At 42.2% G+C, this 21,031-nt stretch overlaps 1 protein-coding gene across 1 annotated transcript; it reads right to left on the reverse strand.

The window, feature by feature from the left end:
* Window positions 1-1,391: 1,391 nt before the first annotated feature.
* On the reverse strand, window positions 1,392-18,264 carry LOC142384912 (protein-glutamine gamma-glutamyltransferase 2-like). Its single transcript, XM_075471218.1, has 15 exons — window positions 18,249-18,264; window positions 17,979-18,149; window positions 17,030-17,260; window positions 14,147-14,265; window positions 12,730-12,858; window positions 12,444-12,621; window positions 9,793-9,919; window positions 9,597-9,700; window positions 7,249-7,391; window positions 7,062-7,161; window positions 6,767-6,912; window positions 5,198-5,327; window positions 3,980-4,140; window positions 1,692-1,828; window positions 1,392-1,566 (listed from the first exon to the last, which is right to left on the reverse strand). The coding sequence occupies exons 1-15, from the start codon at window positions 18,262-18,264 to the stop codon at window positions 1,392-1,394; spliced, it is 2,067 nt and encodes a 688-aa protein (XP_075327333.1).
* Between the last annotated feature and the right edge of the window lie 2,767 nt (window positions 18,265-21,031).

The following is a 21,031-nucleotide window of genomic DNA, read 5'->3' on the forward strand; positions in this document are numbered from 1 at the left end:
ATGACGAAGGTGTAGCAGCTTTCTCAGATACAGATTAGGATTGGGCCACATACACACAGAATGATATCAAGAGGTTTAAGAAGATCTCACAAGCTAAGGTCATTGGGAATTTCCGTGCGTGCTGAAATGTACATGTCTCTGTGACGGTAATGTTCAATAAATTCCCCATAAGAGGCTGCAAAGGTGAGTCCGACTCCTTTTCTCCACAACAACACCTTCCAGGGTTACAATGCACACAAAAAGTTGGATTTTGCATCTTTACATCGTTTTACTTCTGATGGAAATGAGATTCTGGTGCCTGACTAATGACTGAAATTAAAACCATCAGGGATCTCAGATATAATGTGGCTGTAAAGTCAGTCCAAAGCGAACTGACTGTGGGTTTGACGCACAGTGACGCACAGTGACGCACAGATGGCAGCGTTCGCTCAGTGGGTTCCACATGTGAGGGACCACGTGTGTTCCCCTAATTGTTTGGTCAGAATTGGCCCCATTGTGCCGCCCAGTTTGCTGTGTTTCATTCCCTTTGTGCACTGTTTCTAATCCTATTGGTGAAAATGTTTCAAACATTTTTCCTCAGATTTCATCCTAATATTTATGCATCTTTTTTTCATCGTATTATTGCATCTTTTGATTTAAAAGTGATTTATGAAATAATACTTTCAATAAACGAGCATTTATGTCTGAGTTGTGGTTTGTGTCACCAGCACATTACTTTAAATGCTGACGTTTACTGTATGAGGGAATAATCTGCTCTTTACCGCATTTTAAAATGAGGTAAATCCCAAAAGATGAACAAGAACACTTTATGAACTAAAACTGAGACAAAATGCAGAAGCAGCGTGTGAAAAACTGAGTCCACCCATCTGAAGAAACCACCCACTTCTGGAATAATATCCTTTTGACGGACAGATACACACATATTGGAACTGAAAGTGGACGAACTTCCTGATTCACATAGCAACAGTTCATTCGTTCCCATTAGAGTCTGTGATTCTGTGATGTTCTGTGTGTGCAAATCCCCTCTTTCTTTTTCATTTTTGGTGTAGAATTTCTACATTGAACATGTTAAACTTTGGTTTCAAATCAAATCAAATCAAATTTATTTATATAGCACATTTCATGTACAAACAATTCAAAGTGCTTTACATAAAATAAAAGCATTGCAGCAGGGAGTGGAAGAAGCATTAAAAATACATAAAAGAATATAAAGACAAACAAATAAATTCATTTAAATTTAAATGAATTTAAAAACAAGCAACAGTCAAGTTAAGTTAAAAGATACCATATATACCATATAATAAAACTTCTGCAGTTCTGTGTAAAATCAGACGGACGTCTGCCTTTGGCGTGCTGTTAGACCAGAATCAATGTGGAATCCTGCACTGTATCTAAGCCTGGCTGGAAATGCTTCTTCTTGTCTTCTTGTGAGCGACCACAGTGGCGACTCCCTTCACATCCCCCAGCTGGTCGGAGTCAAAGACCACCAGGAGCTTCCTCACCCCGGCTCGAGTCGGTGTGAAGGACAACTTCACGGACACCTTCTGCTCCGGAGCGACGTCATGACTGAGAAGAAGAACGTGAACATGTCCCGTTAATGAGCGGCGGTTCCTGTCAAACTCCGGTTAGATAGTTTTGATTTACATCAGAATGTCGACAGCAAAGTGTCAGGCTGGAATCTTATTTCTTACTTCACAGGGATCTGAGTGGCAGGCAGCAGGCCGCCCCCCTCCACGGTGAAGACGCCAGCCTTCAGAGGGACGGGCAGCGGATTGGTGAAGGAGATGCAGGCCGTCGCTTTGTCACCTTTAGTGACCTTCCCCGGAATCTGATGAAAAGCAGTTTTATGTTTATATTAGGGCTGGGCGAGTTAACTCCTTATTATTGCGTTAACTCGTTAATTATTTAACGCAGGTTTTATTATTTATTTTATTATTGTAAAATTCTGTTGCTCACAAGCTTTTATTTTGTAAAACTCTGTTGCTCACAGGCTTTTATTTTGTAAAACTCTGTTGCTCACAGGCTTTTATTTTGTAAAAGTCTGTTGCTCACAGGCTTTTATTTTATAAAAGTCTGTTGCTCACAGGCTTTTATTTTGTAAAAGTCTGCTGCTCACAGGCTTTTATTTTGTAAAAGTCTGCTGCTCACAGGCTTTTATTTTGTAAAAGTCTGTTGCTCACAGGCTTTTATTATTGTAAAAGTCTGTTGCTCACAGGCTTTTATTTTGTAAAAGTCTTTTGCTCACAGGCTTTTATTATTGTAGAAGTCTGTCGCTCACAGGCTTTTATTTTGTAAAAGTCTGTTGCTCACAGGCTTTTATTTTGTAAAAGTCTGTCGCTCACAGGCTTTTATTTTGTAAAAGTCTGTTGCTCACAGGCTTTTATTTTGTAAAAGTCTGTTGCTCACAGGCTTTTATTATTGTAAAAGTCTGTCGCTCACAGGCTTTTATTTTGTAAAAGTCTGTTGCTCACAGGCTTTTATTTTGTAAAAGTCTGTCACTCACAGGCTTTTATTTTGTAAAAGTCTGTTGCTCACAGGCTTTTATTTTGTAAAAGTCTGTCGCTCACAGGCTTTTATTTTGTAAAAGTCTGTTGCTCACAGGCTTTTATTTTGTAAAAGTCTGTCGCTCACAGGCTTTTATTTTGTAAAAGTCTGTTGTTCACAGGCTTTTATTTTGTAAAAGTCTGTTGCTCACAGGCTTTTATTTTGTAAAAGTCTGTCGCTCACAGGCTTTTATTTTGTAAAAGTCTGTTGCTCACAGGCTTTTATTTTGTAAAAGTCTGCTGCTGTCTGCTGTGGAACAGGAAAAGAAAGTAATCGGCGGATCCACCAAACATGGAGAAGGGTACGGAACTTTTACTCGGCCATTTTCATGTTAAAGTTCTTCCAGACGGCGGAGTCGACAGAACCAAAGTCATCTGTAAACACTGCCAAGTTGAATTGTCTTCTCAGCGTAGTAGTTCCAGTCTAAAATATCACTTAAAGGCAAAACACACAACTGATAGCAGCAAGTCATTCAAGGAAACAGACAGTGGAGCGAGGCTTCTATATAAAAACTACAGAAAGATGCTGATGTTAAAAGTCTGTTTGCACAACAAATGTTATGGCACTTTCATTCATATGGCAGCACATTTAAAATAAAGCTAAATGCTAAAAGCTATACACTACTTTTGGATTCATTTTGGGATTCTGCGTACAAATGCGATTAATCGTGATTAATCAGGGAAATCATGTGATTAATTAGATTAAACATTTTAATCGTTGCCCAGCCATAAAAGTAATCCTTGGTTTTAATTCTAATCTGTATGGAAAGATGTTATGGTATCACTTAATGCCGATCCTGTTCTGTCTGTGGACGGCTCAGCATCACCAAACACAGCCGCTGGGAAGAATCAAATTTGGTATTAAGGAACAAGTGAGAATTAAGCAGATTATGCTGAAATTTTCGATTTATCGAAAATTGATCAAGTGAAACAAACTGCCAGTGGAGATTAAACTTTCACCAAATGGAGACATTTTTAAATCCAGGTTAAAGACATTTCTGTTCTCATGTGTCTATGCATGAAATCTGCACGATATCTTTGAACTTATCTGGACTGTTGCTTGTTTTTAAATTCATTTAAATGATTTTATTTGTTTCTCTTTATATTCTTTTATGTATTTTTAATGCTTCTTCCACTCCCTGCTGCAATGCTTTTATTTTATGTGAAGCACTTTGAACTGTTTGTACATGAAATGTGCTACAAATAAATTTGATTTGATAATCGCGATTAATCGGGGAAATCATGATTAATTAGATTAAAACTTTTAATCGTTGCCCAGCCCTAGTTTATATGGAAAACGGTTCTGAAAAATATCGGTTTAAAATAAGCCATTTTGCAGCACAAACTCAAACAAACGTCCAAAGGTCCACAGTGTGCATCCTGCTGCTTTCACGTAATTTTTCTTTTTTCCGTGAGTTTCAGGGATGCGTTCCCACCTGTATGAGCAGCTCAGGCATTCTCAGTGGGATGGTGACCACAGTCATGACGGGTTCTGCGGGCCCTGGAACCTCGACCAGTGCTTTCATCCTGATCAGATGATGCTCAGAGACACACTCGGCGTAGTCCTCATAGCGCAGACGCAGCACTTCTTTGTTTTCTGAACACACACAACACAGAATAAGGTAAGCAGTTCATAAAAGTACAATTATTTGAGAATGAAATGGAAGAAGAGTGCAGTGAGACACGGCTGCTGCTCGATAAGATGCCACACTGGAAAAAATCAAAGTCTTACCAAGTATATTTGTCTCTTTTCTAGTAAAAATATCTCATTACACTTAATATAAGACACAACTGCCTAACAAGTTCTATTTCAGCCAGATATAGGGACGTGTTTGAAGACAATACATCTGGAATATCTTGTTAAGGCGAGACACTACAGGTGAATAGGGTAATATTTTAAAATAATAGATATCACCATGAAACTTCCTCAGTTGATTACTTATATAAGTATGAAAAGTAAATGTATTACAAGTTTTAGAAATTTGTATGTTTAATTATGCAAATTAGGCATTATCTCATTAATTATGCGCACATTTGCATATATTTCCGGAAGCTAGATCTGAACATGTGATAAAGCCAGGTGCTTGTTTACACACAAAATGAAAAGAAAGTTACAGAGGGATTTCAGGATATCTGCTTTCATTTCCTAGGAAATCAAAATATACTGCCCATAGCCTAAAAAACATCAATTTTCGCCATATTTTTTTTATTATAATGTCACATAAATCTGGCCAGGAATGATTTATCAACAAATCCTTCTGTAAATATCTTCAGAATACTGCTAAGTGTATAACTGGAAAGTTTGGTGTTAGTAGGTGCTCCATAGACTGAGATATTGATACTGGAAAAATACAAAAAAATGATTTAAATAGAGGAATTCATTTTGGTAAATTTGGGCGAAACGTATTTCCGCGATTAAACAAAATGTGATGAAATAAACATTTTAATTTATGTTTTGAAATAACACATATTGAAGGAGTAGACTGGCCCTAAATCTAAAAATTGACCACTGCATGAAAAATCCCTGTTTTTGCCCGCCGTGTCTCGCCTTAAATGAAAAAGTCTTGAAAACAAATTGTTTTGAGTCACATATCATATGAAACAAGCTTTTTTTTTTTACATTTACAGTTTTTACATTTCTGTGAGATGCTGACCTTGGTGAGCTGGCACCGTCACATCAATCACCTGCCTCTTACACTCCCCCCCGTGGAGAGAGTTGTAGGTTACAGCCATGGCCAGCATGTTCAGCTGAACTTGAACATCTTTGTCGGTGTAATTCTGCAGCTGTGAACAGAGCACATTCACCATCACTCAGACTGTCCGAGCAGCAGCTCCACATTCACTGTGAGTGAATCCGTCAACCTTTATCTGTCCATCAGTCCTTTTGTTCGGTTACAGCAGTGATGCTCACTGTTGTTTTCACAGAGCTAAATCAAGGGAAGAGCCACTTTTACCACAACATACTAAAGTCCCCTTTTGCAAATATGCATTTCTACATATAAAACATCCCACGAAAAAAGAAACAACACAGCCAGTACATTTTCAATTCAAACCACATTTGCCTTAAAATGTGGGGTATGAGATGTTTTCTGGAGCATTTTTTATCATATTGTCTGAAAACCTCCTCACAACCCCATTGCGCCCACTAAAATAGAATGTTTGGGGAAAAATATATATATTTTAGTCCATTGTAGAGGGTGTAGCAAGAGGAAATGTCTGACCAATAGAAGTAATGATGAGAGTTACTTCTATTGGATTCTGACATGCCAATCAACCGTCAGCCCCCCTCACACCTCCCCCCTGCGCGTTCACAGACTCGTGACTCGTTCATGTGTTTTGAAGGCGTGGTATCGAGGGGTGGGCTGAAGGGAGAGGCAAGGTTGTGTATTTTCAAAGATATAGCTTGCAGGAACCGTTTTTCCAAGATCTCAGACCCCACCTTTAATACTGGGATGAGCGGGAGCTGGCGTGCACGTCCTCGACTTTCTTCATGTTGTATTTGTAGTTTGTTGTTGTAATCATAGTGAGACATTCAGGATGAGCATGGTTTTTGTGCTGGTTTTTGCCCTTTTTCAATTAAAAAACTATTCATTGTGCCTGCATCTCGCGCCGGCTAAAGGAGCTAGCGTGCTCTGCAGTCAAGTGTGACGGTGGTTTAAAGGGATAGTTCGCCTCTTTTGACATGAACGGAATGACATCCCATATCAGCTGCGTCCTGTGAGCAGAGTTCCAGCCTCGTTTTGGTGTTGATGAAGGTAGTCCGGCTAGTTGGCTGGGGTTTAAAAAATAAAGCGTTTTGCTTCTCAAAACAATATGCGTTCAACAGAGTAATACATTTGCATCACAAAATGGTTCTCCAGGAAAAAGTCAGACCTCATTTTGTGATGCAAATGTATTACTCTGTTGAACGCATATTGTTTTGAGAAGCAAAACGCTTTATTTTTTAAACCCCAGCCAACTAGCCGGACTACCTTCATCAACACCAAAACGAGGCTGGAACTCTGCTCACAGGACGCAGCAGGGGGTAAGAAGATGTTCAGAAATGATGTTGCTGATATGGGATGTTACACAGCTTCATGTCAGAAGAGGCGAACTGTCCCTTTAATTAATAATTAATAAAAAATACTTAATACTGTGCAGTATTCGCTGTGTTATTTGAATAAATTTATTGTTATTGTTATAGCCACATGAGTATCTCTGGGTTACAGCCTGAGGTCGCCTACCTTTAGGATAATATCAAAGTCCGTTCCGAAGACAGGATGATCATGTTTGACTGAAAGTCTCAGTCGTCCTGGTGCTGCACTCTCATTGGTCGGCTCGGTGACCCGGCGACCCGCCTTCTCATACACTTCTCTCTCCTTCTCTGAGCCTGTGGAGAAAACAACGACCCAAGACTGTCAGCTCCACCTGGAGGTCAGCAGATGGAGGCTTCTCAGCATCAGTAAAGGTGAACCCCGGAGCTAAGAAACGTGATCATCACTGATCCGTCCGCTCCTCCCGCCCTGCCCTCCGGCTGACCTTCAGGATATTTGTACAGCAGAGTCACGTCTTCTCTGACGTCCCCGTAAACACTTTTGGTGCTGATGTTCCTGCCCACGCCTCTCTGATCCACGCTGATCTGTGAGGGGAACCACAGCAGCCTTCATTATTAAAGCTGTTTAACCATCTGAAACACATCAACTTAAAGTGATCCGACGGTGGAAACCTTTTCTCGCTGGCCGTCCGGTCGGACCCTCCAGTGGATGATGTCAGCGTTCACCTCAGCGAAGACAAACTTTGCATCGTACTTGACTCCCAGATTTCCCTCCTTGATGGCCGCCACAGGACACGGACCGCAGCGAAACTCACCTGAGGAGCAAAGATTCTGCCTTTTTAGTTTTTACCACTTTTTATTTGTTTTGTTCAGATGCTTTTTTAATGGATGTTTAATTCCCAATTGCACTAAACTACATAAAGATCTGATTGCTATTTATTTTGAAAGTCTACCATCCAAGCTGAAGCTATTGTTTTTTCTCTCAATTTTAGCTCCTTTATTATTTAATATTTAGTTTTACATTGGAGTTTTAATCCCTAACTGCACTGACTGAACCAGTTACACTTGTTATATTTTTAAGGTTAAGATTGTTTTACTGGTGCACAATTATTAAATAAATAAGTAATTCAGTACATTTATATGTGTTTATTTGTTTTTAAATAAATAGGAAAGAAATTCTTAAGTAAAGGCTGATGTTGCCTTGCACAGAAGAATGATCCACACAATGAAACTTAGCGTTTGAATCCATAATGCTGCGCTGTTTTTCTCTATCGATATCGGTATACTAAACCTCAGATATCGGTGTGGGATGATACTAAACCTCAGATGTCGGTATCGGACGATACTAAACCTCAGATATCGGTGTGGGATGATACTAAACCTCAGATATCGGTATCGGATGATACTAAACCTCAGATATCGGTATCGGCCGATACTAAACCTCAGATATCGGTATCGGACGATACTAAACCTCAGATTTCGGTATCGGACGATACTAAACCTCAGATTTCGGTATCGGACGATACTAAACCTCAGATATCGGTATCGGACGATACTGAACCTCAGATTTCGGTATCGGACGATACTGAACCTCAGATGTCGGTATCGGACTATACTGAACCTCAGATGTCGGTATCGGACGATACTGAACCTCAGATGTCGGTATCGAACGATACTAAACCTCAGATGTCGTATCGGACGATACTGAACCTCAGATTTCGGTATCGGACGATACTGAACCTCAGATGTCGGTATCGGACTATACTGAACCTCAGATGTCGGTATCGAACGATACTAAACCTCAGATGTCGTATCGGACGATACTAAACCTCAGATGTCGGTATCGGACGATTCTAAACCTCAGATGTCGGTATCGGACGATACTAAACCTCAGATGTCGGTATCGGACTATACTGAACCTCAGATGTCGGTATCGGACGATACTGAACCTCAGATGTCGGTATCGAACGATACTAAACCTCAGATGTCGTATCGGACGATACTGAACCTCAGATTTCGGTATCGGACGATACTGAACCTCAGATGTCGGTATCGGACTATACTGAACCTCAGATGTCGGTATCGAACGATACTAAACCTCAGATGTCGTATCGGACGATACTAAACCTCAGATGTCGGTATCGGACGATTCTAAACCTCAGATGTCGGTATCGGACGATACTAAACCTCAGATGTCGGTATCGGACGAGACTAAACCTCAGATGTCGGTATCGGACGATTCTAAACCTCAGATGTCGGTATCGGACGATACTAAACCTCAGATGTCGGTATCGGACGATACTAAACCTCAGATGTCGTATCGGACGATTCTAAACCTCAGATATCGGTATCGGACGATACTAAACCTCAGATGTCGGTATCGGACGATACTAAACCTCAGATATCGGTATCGGACGATTCTAAACCTCAGATGTCGGTATCGGACGATACTAAACCTCAGATGTCGGTATCGGACGATACTAAACCTCAGATATCGGTATTGGACGATACCAAACCTCAGATGTCGGTATCGGACGATACTAAACCTCAGATGTCGGTATCGGATGATAATAAACCTCAGATGTCGGTATCGGATGATACTAAACCTCAGATGTCGGTATCGGACGATACTAAACCTCAGATGTCGTTATCGGACGATACTAAACCTCAGATGTCGGTATCGGACGATTCTAAACCTCAGATGTTGGTATCGGGTGATACTAAACCTCAGATGTTGGTATCGGACGATACTAAACCTCAGATGTCGGTATCGGATGATACTAAACCTCAGATGTCATATCGGCCGATACTAAACCTCAGATGTCGGTATCGGATGATACTAAACCTCAGATGTCGTATCGGCCGATACTAAACCTCAGATATCGAGCGGATTGGTGCATCCCTAATTATCAGGTTAAACCAGCTTCCAGTCCCACTTTTAGATGTCAAGATCAAATGGACGGTGGTCAGAAGAGTCAAAGACGGGATGTGAATGTAAAAGTTAAAAGTCAGGACGGTACCATCACTCCGTTCTTGAGGGGTTGGGTCCAAAACCTGCCAGCCGTCATTTCCTTTTGGGAGATCATCTCTCCTCATCCAGGACTCGACCCAACAGTGGAAGTTCCTAAAAGCAGGAGGAGAGAAAAGACATCATAGAACGTTAAATAATGTGAGGTCTTCTACCAAATAATCATGTGTGTGTGTTTGTGATCTTACCAGCTGCTGTCTCGCTTATCTGTGCCCTCAAAGTTCTCCAGGACGTCCATAGAGAGGTTCCCATCAGTGTCATGGGCTGAAGAGAAGTTGGTGATGAGGCGAGTTGGGATTCCAAGACAGCGCAGCACTATGAGAAGATCACACATCAGACTGGTGGTTCTCTTTCTCTTTGAGTCTCACCTGCTGGTTAAATGTGGCTCCTTCATTGGCTGCAGGCTCCTGTTTTTGTTCAATATGTTTGCGTTTGATATGAATGGTTTAGATTAGTGCTGTCATGAGACTAAAAAAATTGAGAGATTAATTAATTATGAACTGTAACCAATTGATCTAATTAATCTCTTTTTTAATCTTACCTAAAAAATGCAGAGAAAAGCTTTCAATTTGATGTATTTTTAATTTAAACTCATTACATTATTGTAGCAGATCAAAAGATTGATAAATAACAAAAAAGTGGCTTTATAAAGTCATTTATTGTTTCTAACCCTAACCCTACAAATCCTAACCTTACCAACCCTAACCCTACTAACCCAAACCTTACCAACCCTAACCCTACTAACTCCAACCTTACCAACCCTAACCCTACTAACCCTAACCCTACCAACCCTAACCCTAACCCTTCTAACCCTAACCTTACAAACCCTAACCCTACTAACTCCAACCTTACCAACCCTAACCCTACTAACCCTAACCCTACCAACCCTAACCCTAACCCTTCTAACCCTAACCTTACCAACCCTAACCCTACTAACCCTAACCCTACTAACCCTAACCCTAACCCTTCTAACCCTAACCTTACCAACCCTAACCCTACTAACTCCAACCCTACTAACCCTAACCCTACTAACCCTAACCCTAACCCTTCTAACCCTAACCTTACCAACCCTAACCCTTCTAACCCTAACCTTACCAACCCTAACCCTACTAACCCTAACCCTACTAACCCTAACCCTACTAACCCTAACCCTACTAACCCTAACCCTATTAACCCTAACCCTACTAACTCCAACCTTACCAACCCTAACCCTACTAACCCCAACCTTACAAACCCTAACCCTACTAACCCTAACCCTAACCCTACTAACGCTACCAACCCCAACCCTAACCCTACTAACCCTAACCTTACCAAACATAACCCTACTTCCCTAACCCTACTAACCCTAACCCTACCAACCCTAACCCTACCAACCCCAACCCAAACCCTACTTCTCTAACCCTACCAACCCTAACCCTACTAACCCTAACCCTACTTCCCTAACCCTACCAACCCTAACCCTACCAACCCTAACCCTAACCATACCGTAACCCTTACTCCTTCTTACAAAGATCACTTTACATCTATCAATGGTGCCGTTGTGATGGGCGTTTGTGAAATTTTCCATTCATTGGACCGACAACTCTCACATGTTGGGGCGGCCGTGGCTCAGTGGTTAGAGTCGGTCGTCCAATAACCGGAAGGTTGGCGGTTCGATTCCCACTCTCGTCACTCAAAAAAGATTGGTGGAACTGATAGCTGGAGGGGTGTCAGTCCACCTCCTTGTCACGGCTGAGGTGCCCTTGAGCAATGCACTGTGACCCCATGCTACCTGGGGGCTTCATGGCTGCCCACTGCTCCAGTTTGGTATCTGTCTCTGAGTGTGTGACCCTGTGCATGTGCATGTGCATGTGCATATATGTGTGTCAACGATTAATCGCATTTGTACCTCGATGGGTTAAAAGCAGAGGACAAATTTCATGTGTATACATGACCAATAAATCAGATCTTAATGTTCCTCCATTTTCAAGTCTCCTCACCTTGCCCTCCCAAACACAACTGACCATTGCTGCCCACCCCCAACAACTCAAGAACAAGAAGCCCAACGCATAAAAACAGATTTTATAAAACGGCAACTCGCATACAGAAGCAGTAAAGTTAGAGATTAAAAACGAGATTAACGCAATTAAAAAACATAACGCGCTAAATATGACTGCAGTTAATTAATCGCGATAAACGCATTAATTTGACACGCCTAGTTTAGAGTAGTGGACACTTTAAGTGACATGTCTGTAAAGCAGAGTTCCTGTGGACTAACTATGACGGACTGCATGTTACCTTAACCCATAAGAACCCGGACCCATTTCTACTTAAATTAAAAATTAAGGGGGTCATAACACAGACTACCACCCCCCACTGTCACATTGGGCGTTAAGAACCTGGATAATTTCTCCATCAAGGAAAATTATGGGGGACATAAAAGAGACTAAACAGACTATATAGAACAAGTTTCTGACATTTTTCTCAAAATAACACTCCCTAGTGTCAAAGATGTGTCAAAGATGTCAAAGATGTGTCAATGGGTGTTAAATGGTTTAAATCTTTCCTTTAGCAACCAAAAACAAGCAATTTAAATTTAGCTAGCTCTGCCCGTAGCGGTAACCTGGCACACAGACATCTTGGAAATGTTATTATTATGGGAAGACTAAATCACATATAACCTGTCACATGACCCACCAGGATGTTAAGTATGGGTCACTCTGGCAATTCATGAGTTGAAATAAAGGATAAAGTTTTTCATGGAATTTTCCAGAACATTTAAAGGGTGGGTTCTTATGGATTAAAGAACGGTTCAGCCGTCCTCTGAGCGGTGCAGCAGTAAAACCAGAGAGAGTCTCACCTGTGCAAGCGACAGCAGCAAACACCCAGCACTGGCCATATTTCACCGCTCCGGTGCCGGCCTTGCTCCACTCTCGGAGGATCGGCACGCTACCGGTCCATCGATTCGGTGCAACTCCATCAGAGTACGGTGGCTGCCAGCGCCCGGCTAACACACCCCTGTCGCCGTTAGCGTTCACCTGCACAGGTGGAGGAGAGGCTTTAGATGTTCGTGTTACAGACCCAGGCTGTCAAAGTCATTTCCCTCCATAAGTGTCCCTGTGCTGTCAGTAAACTGCTGCCGTCACCATCGCAGTGATCGTCCTGCTGACGTAAACGGGGTCGGATCTGCGCTCCACGTCCATCTTTGAGCTCTTCAGAGCATCTTGGGAGTTGTCCAGAACTTCAAAACAGATGTCCATCACATAATCCTCAAACTGAGAAACAGAAGAAGGGAAAACATGAAAGTAAAGGTTGGGTGTTGACCTTTTAAGTCTTCAATTCCCTTCTGAGCGTTTTGTGTTGCTCTGATGCAGATTATGGTTCATTATATAATGTTAAATAATCAAATAATGTTATTATAATGAGCTCCAGATCGGGAGGACCAACAGTGATGAAAGTCCGTTTTGCAGGTTTTTGACGAATCCTTCTGCTTTAAAAGGCTTTTGGTCGACCTGTTTCCAGTCATGGTCTGAAGATAACTATCATGGTTTATGATGACTGAATCAAAGATTGAAAAGCTGAGGCCATTTTCATGTCAAGCCCCACAAAAAGGGTTCAAATAGGAGGAAATCATCAATAGTTGTCTCGAGGTCATGCAGCAAATCAGAAATGTATGTGTTTGTGGTAAATGTGACATTTGAGGCCAAACCCCTCAGCAAAGCCATTTTCAGTCACGACCTGAACATTTGTGCCTTGAGTTCCTGAAGATGGCATATTTTTAGGGCTGGGCAACGATTAAAGTTTTTAATCTAATTAATCACATGATTTCCCTGATTAATCACGATTAATCGCATTTGTACGCAGAATCCAAAAATGAATTCCAAAGTAGTGTATAGCTTTTAGCATTTAGTTTTATTTTAAATGTGCTGCCATATGAATGAAAGTGCCATAACATTTGTTGTGCAAACACACTTTTGGCCCCGCTCGTAGTGGGTTAAGTAGGCGCCTGTACTTTTGCTGTGCTGCATGTTGTTCCCCCTCTCTCTGCCCCCTGCTTCCTGTCTCTCTGAACTTTCCTATCCATTAAAGGCACAAAAGCCCCCCAAAAAATGTTTTAAAAAAATGTAATTAATTAATTAAAAAATAAATAAATAAACCTGCGTTAATGCGCGATAAAATATTTATCGGCGTTAAATAAGTACCGAGTTAACTCGATAATAACGAGTTAACTCGCCCAGCCCTACATATTTTTAAAAAAAGATTGCTGATGCAGGAAAAAAAAAAGAAGAAGTGATGAGATTTGACTGTATTTCAGATTGTGGAAGTTAAATTGTGCTGCAGATCTGTGTTTGTCTGGTAGTTTGTCTTCCTGTCCGTCCTCCAGCGAGCTGTGAAGGGAGCAGCTCGTGTTTGTGTGGTTTGGTTACATTCTGACACGTCTCATCCAGAGAAGTCTCCACTGTCACACTGCTGTGACACTTCACACGGGTCAGACACTGGGCTGACACGCCCACGTGCACGCCCACGTGCACACACACAGTGCATTCACACAGTAAATGGTACCTGGCCATAATTCCAGGGAATGCTGCGGATGTAATCCCAGGTCCCCATGTAAATGACTCCATCTTCATTCATGATGTACTCCGGGAGCAGACTCTCATCAGGCAGGTACACCACATCATCTGAGAGACGCACACGGAAACACAAAGTACTGACAGAGCTGTAAACATTACACTCACATCCTAATCTCTGCAGAGGCTTCGTGCCCTCGATGCTCACAACAACAAACACAAACAGCATCAGATCTGAAGCAGCTGGTGAGGATTCCTCTAGTTTCTGAAGGTGAAGAAAACAGGAGCTGCATGAACCCGCAGGGTGATGAGAAGCTTTTATAATATTCAGCAATTATGATAGCAAGAACTCTACGATCTTTCTGTGTTTCTTAGATGCCACAAAGGCCTTTGACCGGGTAAACCACAGGAAATTATTTCTGAAATTGAGTCGAGCTGGTGCCTAAATATATAGGCTACCTTTACACAGAAACGATCTGAAACCAAAACGCAAAAGTGGCGTTTCGTTTTCACTTTTAAATCTGCATTTAGACGAGCGTTTTAGGGTGAAACTCTGCGTGCATACGGAAACGCAAAAGTGTGTGATGTTTCATATTTATCGATGCAGTAAACACTTGGTCGTCTACCACTCCATTCATGAAGTTATCCCACCACTGAGAAGTCCTCTCAGGTCTCACCCACAGCTGTCTGGTCGCCTGCTCTCTCTATGAACTTCAAGAATTTCGAGAACGTAGTTCATATTTTTGGTCTGTTCTTTACTACTCTCGCTCATCATTGCTGTTATCTGATGAAATGACTCTTGAACGTCAATTACCGCGCCTTAGGCGAGTTGAAAGTCCGCAGGGACGGACATGTTGATGGCCTACTGATGTGTTTCCCACGGTTTTCTGGCGCTTTATTATGCTTGTCACGTCATTTCTATGTGACGAGAAACGCAGTTTTGCGGTTTCATCCTTTACACGGTGGCGCAACAGTGGAGCGTTTTCAAGATTTCCACTCTGGAGGGCGGTTTCACTTTTTTGCGTTTTCATGCCCCCAAAACGCCGTCACCATCTAAACTATTTAGTGCATCCGCAAAAAGGTTTTGCGTTTTTAACCCGTTTTCGTTTCCGTGTAAAGTGCCCCATAGTGAGATGTCTGTCTTATTGGTGTGCCAATCAAACCATGCAGGTCCAGTGGGACAGCTGTGTGTCTGCACCCTTCCGGGTCAGTAATGGAGTCAGACAGGGAGGCGTCCTCTCCCCTGTACTGTTTTATCTGAATGAGCTTTCTAAGCAGTTAAATCTGTGTAAAACTGGCCGTATGGTTGGACACACAGTTATAAACCACTTGATGTATGCTGATGACTCAGTGGTTTTTAGTCCAAGTTCAGCCGGTCTTCAGAAGTTGCTTAATGTGTGTTCGGTATGCGGTGAACTTCATGATGTTAAATTCAACCCATCAAACAGTGTCATTCTGATATGTCGCACTAAAGAAGACACATATAGGGTTTCCCCTCATTTTAAGCTGTCTGGGATCTGACTGAACATCTCAAATGAAGTAAAATATCTGGCTCATGTGCAGATCAGATGATGAGGACATTTACCGTCAGGTTCCAACGTTATACGCTCAAGCTGATGTTCTGGTTCTGAAATGTGGATATTGCTCTGCTGAAGTTAAACTGAACTTGTTTAGATCATATTGTAGCTCACTGTGTACGGCACACTTATGGTGCCATTATAAAAAAGCCAGCCTTCAGAGATGGAAGGTGGCTTATAATGATGCATTCAGACTTTAGTTAAAGAAGCCCAGATGGAGCAGAGCCGGTGAACTGTTTGTGTCTGTGAATGTCAGCTCTTTGATGGCTGCTTTAAGGAAGCTTATGTGTACATTTATTTACCGGCTAAATGAGTCTAATAATAGAATTATCCTACTGTTGACTAACATGAAATATAGTCCAGTAAGCTACACTTCTGTATATTGGAAACATTGGTATGATTGCCTCCTAAAAGATTAGGAGTGTTTTTATTATTATTTTTTTTCATGAATGTTCTTTTTATGTACTTTTATTATTGATTGTTTTTCTATGTGATCTGGACTACGAGTCTTTAATAAATAAAAAAATCTATCTTTCTGGTTTCCATTATGAAGTGTGTTTGAATGTAAATGAATATGATCGATGTGTCAGTGAACATGTGACGGTTGCTGCTTAGTGAACACAAACATCTGATGTGAAACTCTACACTGAAAAAAGTGACTTTTTGGTGAAGTAAACCATTAGAGTAACTGTCATAATTTCTACCTTGTATTTTTAAGATTCAGTAAGAACTCGAGCTTCTTAAGTCAAATTAAACATTTTATTAACGTAATACATGAATTATGGGGGAAGAGTAAGTTTGACTTTGGTTTCCTCATACAATTTAAATGTTTAATAGTTGTATGTACATAAACCTAGAAATACTACATAAACTTTACTCTGAAAGTGTATCGTTAAAATCTACTAAGTTACTTCATGACAGCAAATACTACAGATATATAACATTTACTTAAAATTTTGAGTAAAATGATGTTCCTGCCTATGAAAAACAAGTAGACTTTACTTAATTTGTTTAAATAAATATAACTTAAAACTTAGATGTAATTAAGTAAATGTTACTTAATATCTTCAAAACTGTTATGTTTTATGGTAAGTAAAATTTACTTGATATTGCAGCATTAAATATTAATTAAATCATTTGAGTGCAGATACTTATAAAGAGTTTTTTAAGTAAATCTTATGAGTTGTTTTTTTCAGTGTACAGAGCTGAGAAAGTGAAACGGTTTCAGTTTGGGACTGAAGTCGGTCCGAACTGTCGGAGGAAGCTGGACTCAGCCAGATGTGGGCTTCATCTCTCACCTCTGCACCAAGGGTTGAACAGCAGGTGGAAGCTGCTTTCATCCTTCTTATCTACAACCTGCCCGTCAGGTGACATCACCAGCACAGCGAGACGGTATTGGCCGATGACGGCGTCCGCTGGACTGTGCAGAGTCAGCAGCAGCTCATCCTGGGCCCCCTGCTGGTGGAGCCACCACCTGTTTCTGGCTCCACGCTCTCCCTGGAGCTGGATCACCACCTTGTCTCTTTTCCCTGAAGGAGCAGAAAGAGTCTGGATGAGAATCAGAAAACTCAACAGCACAAGACGAGCAGCAGGTCTTGATCTTGATTCAGCACTCAGCTGCAGAGATTCACTGAAACATGTTCCAACATGAACATAAACCCAGAATCTGAGGCAGAACCAGAGTTAGTTCAGTTCTGAGCAGCTTTAAAGTGAATATCTGCAGATGTTTCCATGGTAACAGCTGCAGAGATTCACTGAAACATGTTCCAACATGAACATAAACCCAGAATCTGAGGCAGAACCAGAGTTAGTTCAGTTCTGAGCAGCTTTAAAGTGAATATCTGCAGATGTTTCCATGGTAACAGCTGCAGAGATTCACTGAAACATGTTCCAACATGAACATAAACCCAGAATCTGAGGCAGAACCAGAGTTAGTTCAGTTCTGAGCAGCTTTAAGGTGAATATCTGCAGATGTTTCCATGGTAACAGCTGCAGAGATTTAACTTTGACCTGCCTCTCAGTCAGAAGTGCTGAAAATGTCTGAGAATGTGAACATTTCTGTCTTCTTTGGATCAGAAATGTCTCTGCAGCGTGAGTGTGTGTTTTCATAAAACATCCTGATCAGCATCCCTTCATCCAGAAGATGTGCCGACACAAACGAGTTTAAGACTGATGTGATGACCATCTGTTATCATAGAGCTGCGTTCTGCACATTCATCTGTGGGAACACAGTTAAACTGGACTCACCGAGGCGTAGAAGCAGCTCCAGGTGGTGTTCGGGGGGCAGAGGTCCAGAGCACTGCACAGTCATGGAGAAAGGCTGACCCCTGCGCACAATCAAGCGCTCCCCATCGATCTCCCTGGTGCGGTGAGCCGAGTTGTTCTCACGACTTCTGAGATCCACGTCGACAATCAGACCTGCTGAGAAAAGTTAAACTCTGTGAATCTGTTGCTGGAGTCAGGATGTCTTCACAGACACAACAACCTGAACATCTGATATCAAGCATGAGCACTTACTGCTGAGGTGGGCCATGGCTGAGGATGCTTCCAAAATGATGACTTCTTTCAACAGTCTTCTGCCACGATGTCCAACCCAGACCTGCAGTTATACAGGCTGACCGTCCCATGACTCCGCCTCCTGCTGTGACTCCGACACCACCCGCCGACACCCAGCAGGGTGAGAAATATGAACTGATAGTGAACCCAAACCAGTAAAAACGGCATTTCAGGTTTTTTTTCTTCTGAACCCGATGACACAAATAAATTATTTAAATTCAGAGAAAGAGACCGTGTGTCGCAATTTAGGGAAGTGTTTTTCATCTGAAAGAAACAGAAACGAAAGATAGATTTTACATGCACAGGAGCCCCACAAGGAGCCCTAAAAGGAGCCCCACAGGAGCCCCACAAGGAGCCCTAAAATGAGCCCCACAGGAGCCCCACAGGAGCCCCACAGGAGCCCCACAAGGAGCCCCACAAGGAGCCCCACAAGGAGCCCCACAAGGAGCCCCACAAGGAGCCCTAAAAGGAGCCCCACAGGAGCCCCACAGGAGCCCCACAGGAGCCCCACAGGAGCCCCACAGGATACATACGTCATCTGGTATAAGTGATACAATTGGCTATGAATCGCGCGCAAAGCAGCATGGGAAGAACCAGACGCCATTTGATAGAAATTCGTAGCGCCCAATAAACGGCTCTAGGCATTCGTAAACTACGCCTCAAACACGAGAAAATGCACACCTAGTTCCCAGACCACCATCTCATCGAGATGTGAACGCGTCAGCCAGGCTAGGTAAACACAAGAAACTTGTGCTGAAAAAAAATGGACCAAACACAGTGAATAATTCCCTATAATCCCTATAATATAGACCAGTGAGCATTGGGGTCATCAGATGGGAACCTCCTTTCATCAGTGTTTCGTCTAGTTGGGCCCACGACACCTCCAGGAGGCTAGAGAGTGATCAGTGGCGTCCCAGAGTCACCCCCAAAACCTCACGTATCTTTTTCTTTGGTTGTTTCTTTATTGACTAGATAAGACAACACTGCACATACCAGGGGATCCCTTGTGTTATACTTGTGAAGCACATCTTGAACATCTCTACAGCTTCCTGACGGGGGAGGCCACAGGTGGTGAGACTCGGTGACTGCACTTCAGCTACAGTGGTCACAAACACTGGCACTCCCCAGGGTTGTGTGCTCAGCCCCCTCCTGTTCTCCTTGTTCACACATGACTGTGCGTCAACGCACAGTTCCAACCTCATCGTGAAGTTTGCTGATGACACAACCATCGTGGGCCTCATCACTAACAGTGACGAGTCAGCCTACAGAGAGGAGGTTGACACCCTAACAACATGGTGTCAGGAGAATTACCTCTCTGTCAACATCAGCAAAACTAAGGAGATGATCGTGGACTTTAGGAGGCGGCAGGGAGTGGAGCATGCACCCCTTCACATCAACGGATCTGAAGTAGAAAAGGTCAGCTGCTTCAAGTTCCTTGGGGTTAATATCAGCCACCTGGTCTGCCCACACAGACAAGGTGGTCAAAGCTGCCCGGAAACGCCTCTTCTTCCTGAGGAGACTCAAGAAGTTTGGCATGAATCCAGTCACCCTCACCAACTTCTATAGGTGCACCATAGAAAGCATCCTGACTGGCAGCATCTCAGTGTGGTTGGGGAGCTGCACAGCCACGGACCGTAAGGCCCTACGCAGTGCGGTCCGATCTGCTGAGTGCATCATCGGTAGGAAACTCCCAACCCTTCAGGACATCTACCACACAAGATGTCTTCGGAGAGCTGGCAGAATCCTAAAAGACGGCCATCACCCATCCTTCAGACTGTTCACCATTCTGCCTTCTGGTAGGCGGTACAGAAGCCTCCGGTCTCACACCCGCAGAATGGAGAACAGTTTCTATCCTAAGGACATCAGGCTCCTAAATAGACTATAATGCACTCTCATCACTTACACACTCAACACTTACACTTATACTTTACACACTTTATACTTTTCACATGCTTACCTCCTCTGCTGTTTGCACTGCAACCTGCAATATTGCCCAACATTGTATTTTTTATTTTTCCTTATGTTATAGGTTAGTATAGGTCTTAGATTAGCATAGGCTATAATGTGTATTATTTGTTCAGTACAGCTCTTGTAATTAGCGTTAAAATGTATATTGTATATTGTAGTATCCACATTGCCTAACTATCTATTGTTACTGTCTTGTAAATATTTTTGTTAGAGTATTTATGACATGACATGCTACGGCATGTTGTGTCTTGTTATGGTAGCTGCTGTACGGTGTCCTGTCCTAAGAATTTAGAAGAATAACACTGATTGTGATCACCCAAGTACTCTGCCAGAAACGGGTCGGGTATCCACGCTTCAAAGGGTCAAAGGTGGAGCTCTGAACCTTTTCCACTGAACGTGACATTCAGACAGCTGAGCTTAGTCAGAGATATAGAGATATAGAATAAGGAAGTTAGTTTGTCAGCTCATACAGATGCGGTGTTGTGAAAGTGATGACCATGCTGCTGTTTCTTCATGTTTCCAGAGTAAGATCTTACAGTATGTGATCAACACACACACCCCGTGTATAACTGTAGAGCTGCAGAATAGATATGCACAGAATTATAAATATATACAGTTAGGGCTGGGCAACGATTAAAATGTTTAATCTAATTAATCACATGATTTCCCTGATTAATCACGATTAATCTCATTTGTACGCAGAATCCAAAAATGAATCCAAAAGTAGCGTATAGCTTTTAGCATTTAGCTTTATTTTAAATGTGCTGCCATATGAA

This window comes from Odontesthes bonariensis, chromosome 7 (assembly GCF_027942865.1).
Source record: "Odontesthes bonariensis isolate fOdoBon6 chromosome 7, fOdoBon6.hap1, whole genome shotgun sequence".
NCBI classification, from domain to species: domain Eukaryota; kingdom Metazoa; phylum Chordata; class Actinopteri; order Atheriniformes; family Atherinopsidae; genus Odontesthes; species Odontesthes bonariensis.

Coding starts and splice junctions, on each gene's coding strand:
- LOC142384912 (XM_075471218.1), bottom strand. Junction 12,859..14,146: donor TTCCCTGGAATTATGGCCAG/GTACCATTTACT, acceptor TCTGTTTCTCAG/TTTGAGGATTATGTGATGGA. Junction 9,701..9,792: donor GATAAGCGAGACAGCAGCTG/GTAAGATCACAA, acceptor TCCTGCTTTTAG/GAACTTCCACTGTTGGGTCG.